At 38.3% G+C, this 6,000-nt stretch overlaps 1 protein-coding gene across 2 annotated transcripts in view; it reads left to right on the forward strand.

Moving 5' to 3' along the window:
* ANTXR2 (ANTXR cell adhesion molecule 2) overlaps positions 1-5,766 on the forward strand; it is a 122,056-nt gene extending 116,290 nt beyond the window's left edge. For both annotated transcript variants that reach the window (XM_016213072.2, XM_087826753.1), the window contains one exon: positions 2,173-5,766. In XM_016213072.2, coding sequence (XP_016068558.2) covers positions 2,173-2,211 — 39 coding nt within the window. In that variant the 3' untranslated portion in view covers positions 2,212-5,766. The remainder of the gene's footprint in view (positions 1-2,172) is intronic.
* Positions 5,767-6,000: the final 234 nt, after the last annotated feature.

The following is a 6,000-nucleotide window of genomic DNA, read 5'->3' on the forward strand; positions in this document are numbered from 1 at the left end:
CTTGCACAGATATTAAATATCTGTGTTAACTTAGTTCGGGTTAAGTTCAATTTTATCATCATTTGAAATCACCTATCTGCTGAATACTTCATTGATTCCTACCAGAATTAGAAAAGGCAACAGAGAAGGGAAGTAGACATGATATGATCTTTTTGTGTAAGGTAGAGATTGATAATACATTCATTGGAAAGTTTTAGAGGTTTAGATGAATTTGGAGTCTTCGTGATTTAGAAAGTTGAAAATTAAGGAAGAAATATACGTATTAGTTTACATTTACTTATACCTAGTCTAATTCTAAAGAAGTACTGAGAAAAATACACAATAAAGTGTCAGAATAAAATAGAGAAATAATCACAGGCCAAAGTCAATGTAGAACTATGCCAGAAAATGTACACTAAGGGTAACAATTGTTTTTAGAACATCATGCAAATCCGAGCTTGTTGAAAGCAAATGCACAAAGAGAAAGGCTGAGTTATATAGTAGCCATTATATAATAAAAGGGAATCACATGAGTGACAAGCTCTTTTCTAGGTAGCTCTGAACTCTAAGAATTGATCACTTTGTATCAGTGTCCTCAGTAGCAATTTTCTAAAATGCAATGTCGTTGCAAGGTTTATAATGTCATAAACCTAGGAAGGCATTTCTAAAGAAAAAATAAATCAATGCCAGGTAAATAGATTACTGGTGATCTGGCTTACCTAGGCACAACAAATGTCCTGAATGATAGCTAATTGGGGAAGAGTATAGATTTTACTTAATATTCATTCTGCAGTCTTGTTTGAAGGTTCTAGATAACACAAAACTGCAGTTTGAGTACATGACCTGTGATCATTGCTTTTACCAACGAATTTTGACCTCATTCTAAGGTGCTCTTCTCTGTGCTTTTGTCCCACTTCCTTTTGCACAGATATTATTTGTAGAAATTAGGCACAAAGTAGTAATCAAATTGACAGTAACAGTGTCGCTTCCAAAATTATTTAGAAGACAGATAATTTGATGAGTATTTGCCTTTTAGCAAAAAAACTAATGGAAACTAGTTTGCTTTTATGCTTTTGTGTTATTTCATTCATATCTGAAATTTCCAAATTTATTGAGTAGTCATTTTTGAAAGGAAAATGGACTAAAAATCCTGTTTTTATGTTCCAAGTTTTATTCCTCAAAGTTTGTCGTTTCTTTTGAATATTACCATGTATTGGGAATGAATGTATTAGTCACATACATTCATAAAGAGAAGTTCTAATATCTGAAACTATAAAGCAAGTATCACAAGAAATAGACAAATCTCAATAGGGTGATAATCTTGACCCTAGGGTAGAAAGCAGTGTGCTAGCTTTTGGCCTGTTGAGGAATCTGGACATGACTTACGTAGTACAGTGAATCCACACTGTCCCACTGAGCAGAGGGAAGGAGGTGGAGACCCTTTATCATTAATTGGAAACTTGGTTTTCAAATGAATTTTAGATTATTTACAATTACATATGAAATTATCTGTCTCTACAGTCTTTATTGAATTGCTAAGGAATTGAAATGCAAAGTCTTTTTGGAAATGTGCAATGCAAAGAAATAGTCACCATTTGGAGACATATAATGGTGATGTGCATTGTGAGAGCTGGTCAACAGCAATGTACAAGATCACTAATAGGTCTCTTACAAAAGCCTTTTTATAAAAGAGAATCACACAGAGATGACATTTCTTCCCTTTCTCCCAGACTCTTGTACCTTCAGTCTCTTACTACTTAGATGCACTCCTCATGTATACATTTTAGAACCACAATTTTACATCAGTTTTAGAAGCACCGATTGCATAAAGGAATACTTTCATTTTAGTTCATTATAGAAACAAACAAGGTGGTGGCTTTGATATTTTTATTGCTAGGATAGTAACACTATACTTTAAATAACAACAACAAAAAATTCCTCTTTTCCATAGAATTTTTTCACTCTAATTTTACCATACAGTTGTGTAGATGAAGTTGCTCTGGACAGTTTCTCAATGAGACATCATGTTTTGACTCAAGGGAAAAAAATGATGACTTCATATCTCCTCTTAACATTCACCTCACCTTGGGTGGTTATTTGTTCTATTATGGTAGGAAAACTAGGGATTCTTATAATTGCTTTTTTATAATTGCTTTAATATTTCAATAAGGATCTGTTTGTTTGTTTTCCCAGGGTCGGTGCATAAACTTCTCCCGAGTTTCTTCCCAGTAAAAGGAAAGGAGGAGGGCCACGAAGGTGTGAAGGTGGTCCGTCTTCGCACTGCTGATTTCCAACCAAATGAAAACCCAATAAGTGCATCTTAGAAAGTTTTGGAAGAGCAGCTTCATTCCTCTCGGTCAGGAAGCGTTTCCTCTGCCTTCTGCTTTGCTTGCACCAGACATTTTCAAACACTTGCCCTGCCATCTACACGGGAGTTGATGGAACTCAAGTGGTAACTCATGACTCATGACATTGAATATAAAGGGGAACTTTATGTGCTGTGGCTTACACAAGAAAGTCTGCATGAATGTGTAAAAAAGGGGGGGAGAAAATAAGAACAGGATGAAGATGACACCAGTGCGGGGACCACAGAACAGCTGGCCCCGATGGCTCTTTAATGAAGAAAGGAGTGTCACGCGTGGAAACATGGCACTCGTGTGTTTACATGGCAAGACTACTCACGGGCAGCCTGTGAGACACCCACCAGCTAAGCAGACAAAGGAGGCCCTGCCTTAGAGCTCTGCGGGGTCACAAACCCTTCCAGTCCCCTAGGCCGTGGGCCTGCGGGAAGCTTCGCCTGGGAAGGCCCGTCATTCTGATGCCGAGACGAGCGCACACGATGAGATGCGGACGGATGCCCCGGGCACGGGTGGCAGGCGAGATTCTGCCCTTTAGTTTTCGAGCCTTTCTTCCGTCGTGCGCTCGGGAAAGGAAGGAGAGTAATGGAGCACGTCCCGCGGGAAGGCAGCGCCGCCCCGAGAGCTGAGGACAGGGCGCTGTGGCTGGAGCCCCCCCGGGCCCCGCAGCGGCCAGCGCCCCCAGGAGTTGTATTCGCTTTTAATTTAAAGGAAGCAGCAACCACACAGCTTCCGCTCAGGGTTTTTTCTTTCTCCAAGTCTCCACGGGCTCTTCAGCGTCACAAGCCAGCAACTCTCTTTGCATGAAAATTTCAAAGTTTAATTAATATAATTAAAGGCAACAGCAAGCAGCAGCCTGTGAAGATTTCGCCCATCTTTTTTATGCCTTTTGACATTGAATGACCTATTCCTGTATGCGCATTACTTGGATTTGGGGGGGGCCTTTACCTTGCATGTGATTCAGTAGAGAAGCAAAGACCTCCACTACTCATCAATTTAAAAAATTAGATTTTCGGGAGGGTCAGCCACCACAAAACATCAAAAATGTATGTATTATCATTTTTTTAAGAAAAACCACCATCGTGCCGTGTCGACAGTGCCAGATTATGTTAGCGTGAGCGGAAACACTGGGGGGGAGGAAGAAAGCAGCAGCTGAAGACAAAGGCTCAGATGATCCAGTCACTTCCGATGCTGAATTTCAGAGGCGAAATGGATATTCGACGCGAAGCCTGCCAGCGCGCGCGCTTTGATGAGAACTGGCACAGACAGTGACCAGTGGCCGGGTCAGTGGGATGTCTCTCTGCGAGCACGAAGGCTTATCAAATGACACTAAAAATAAGTTCAGCCACCGTCACATCGGAAGGGGGAAGGCGAGCATTTCATGTTTGGCGGGCATGTGAGTGCACTAGATGGAAAGAGCGATCTGGAGCAACCCGTATAATTACCCCCATTGTGCTCTTAATGGAAGTTCAGAGGACGGGAGGGATTCTGTTGGTTGGTGTCCGGATTTGTGGCACTGCTCCAAGAAGCCTTACTCACACACACAAATATACATTTATATGTGTGTGTATTTTCTAGCTTGAATCTTTTGCTCAAGTTTATTTATGTCACTGGCTGGCTGGATCCAAAGTCATGTGTCTACATATTCATAAATAAAATGTTACCTGTGCCTCCGCTACCATTTTTTTTAAGCCTACATCAACTCAAGCCTTGTTTGATTGAATATGTCATTGTCCTGATTAGTTTTAAGGACAGAATTACATTGAGTTCCAAAATGTCCCTCATGTTCACAAACAGTCTGTTGGCAGTAATTATCCATGAGTGCAAGTATGACTTGGAAGCCGATGTCCACCCAATGGGTTCTTGTAGACCTTTGTCCTACATTTGCATCTGGGATAGGGCCTATCCCTATTTTCTTAAATTGATAATTTATTTCTGAGCAGCGCACATCCCTAAATGGCGTTTATGAGCATCCAGGATGCTTAGAAGCTAAAGCTGTTTCTTTGATAGTTACTTTGAATTTTTCTAGTGTCATATGGCATTTGTATGACGCTTGTATTTTGCTATATGAGCAGTGTAAGTAGACCTCTGCCTTTAAATGGCAAATCTGTGGATTGTCATGCAAATAGACTTCCAGTTCTAATACCACTATGAAGAATTCTCAATGATGACGGAGAGGCAATGGTCTATATGTTGTCTAAAAAAGTACCGTTCATAATGTTTAAAGACAGATGGGATTTTATTGCACCGAAAGACATGAACAGATTTACATTACAATTTTCTCCGATTAGGCTAACTAGCAAATGAGAGGACTTTGCTTCAAAGAGTACTGTTTTCTCACTAAATTGGAAACCTCCAGACCTTTCTACCAGGAAAATAAAAGGGTAGTATAAACCCATTTCCATGAGTTTAATAACATTTTATATGGTATATAGAGAAACAGTTCCTCATTAATATTTTGGACTTAATATCAGTCAAGATTTCTTTTCTGTGAATAAGCGAGCAAGCCTTCATGCATAATCCACTTGTGTTGCATAAGGCTGCAAAAACAATTAGGTGGGAAATGACTCCTAACTTATGTGTCTACTCTGCCTGGAAGAAAGTTTTGAAGGCATCTATATATATTTCATAACAATGTCTGTTCTTTATAGATTTGATCCATAAATATTTATCTATCTGAAAACTTCGATACTTGGAATGTTTTCCTTAAAGCATTTGGTGCTCCAAGAAAAAACATTTGGTGCTAAGAGTTGCATCACTGATGCCTTTCCCCAAGTTAATTCTATTTTAACATTTTATATTTCCTTCCCAATGAGATGCAGAGTAAAATTTGAGACCCTCCCTCAAGAAGGGAGCAGCATCTGTCACTATGGATAATTACTGTTTTGACAAAAATATATAAGGTTTAAACCTCTTGTATTTCAAATTGTTAGAGAAGAAATGATTTGCTTATATTTATCTTGAACTTTATTCTAACCACTTTAAATCATAAATTATTCAATATTTGTTTTTCAAATAAATCTATACTGGGTATAAGATCTGGTGTCTCGGTGAACTTAATAACTTTATCTAAGTGTCAATATCAATGACCATTATTTACTGCTCAGAGGCAATTTATTAGTTTATTTTAAAAATTAAAACACAGCCAATATTGTGGCCAACAAGGTATCTAAAATATTTTTGATTGATCATATTTTAAAGGGACAAAATATAATTAGATCACATTTACAAGTATTGTAAAGCAAATATTTTTCACCACCAAGCCTTGTGCTTGACTTCTACTAGGTTTTGTATAGTATCACATTATGTTAGGAAATTTATTAGTGTTTTATTGCTACTGGAAATTTTTGGTGAGTGTCTGTGCACAGGAGAGAAATGCATACATTATTTTAATATGAATGGAAATATATAAACTAGAACCATAGAACAACTCTGGTACATCTGTTGTATTTTTAAGGAAAGAAACTTGCAGGTGAAGCTGGAGAATGTTGTCTGTTTGCAGGTATGAAGTGAATGTAGCCGTGTATTCTAGCCTTGGAGTTAGATTAATATTTCGCTTAGTGAATGTCTGTGGCATCTTTCTGAGAACACTTTCATTTTAATACATCTCTAAACTTATTAGTATCTAATTCAGTCGTTTTGATAAAAGGAAGAAAAATTATTT

This window comes from Miniopterus natalensis, chromosome 1 (assembly GCF_054644295.1).
Source record: "Miniopterus natalensis isolate mMinNat1 chromosome 1, mMinNat1.hap1, whole genome shotgun sequence".
Lineage (NCBI taxonomy): Eukaryota > Metazoa > Chordata > Mammalia > Chiroptera > Miniopteridae > Miniopterus > Miniopterus natalensis.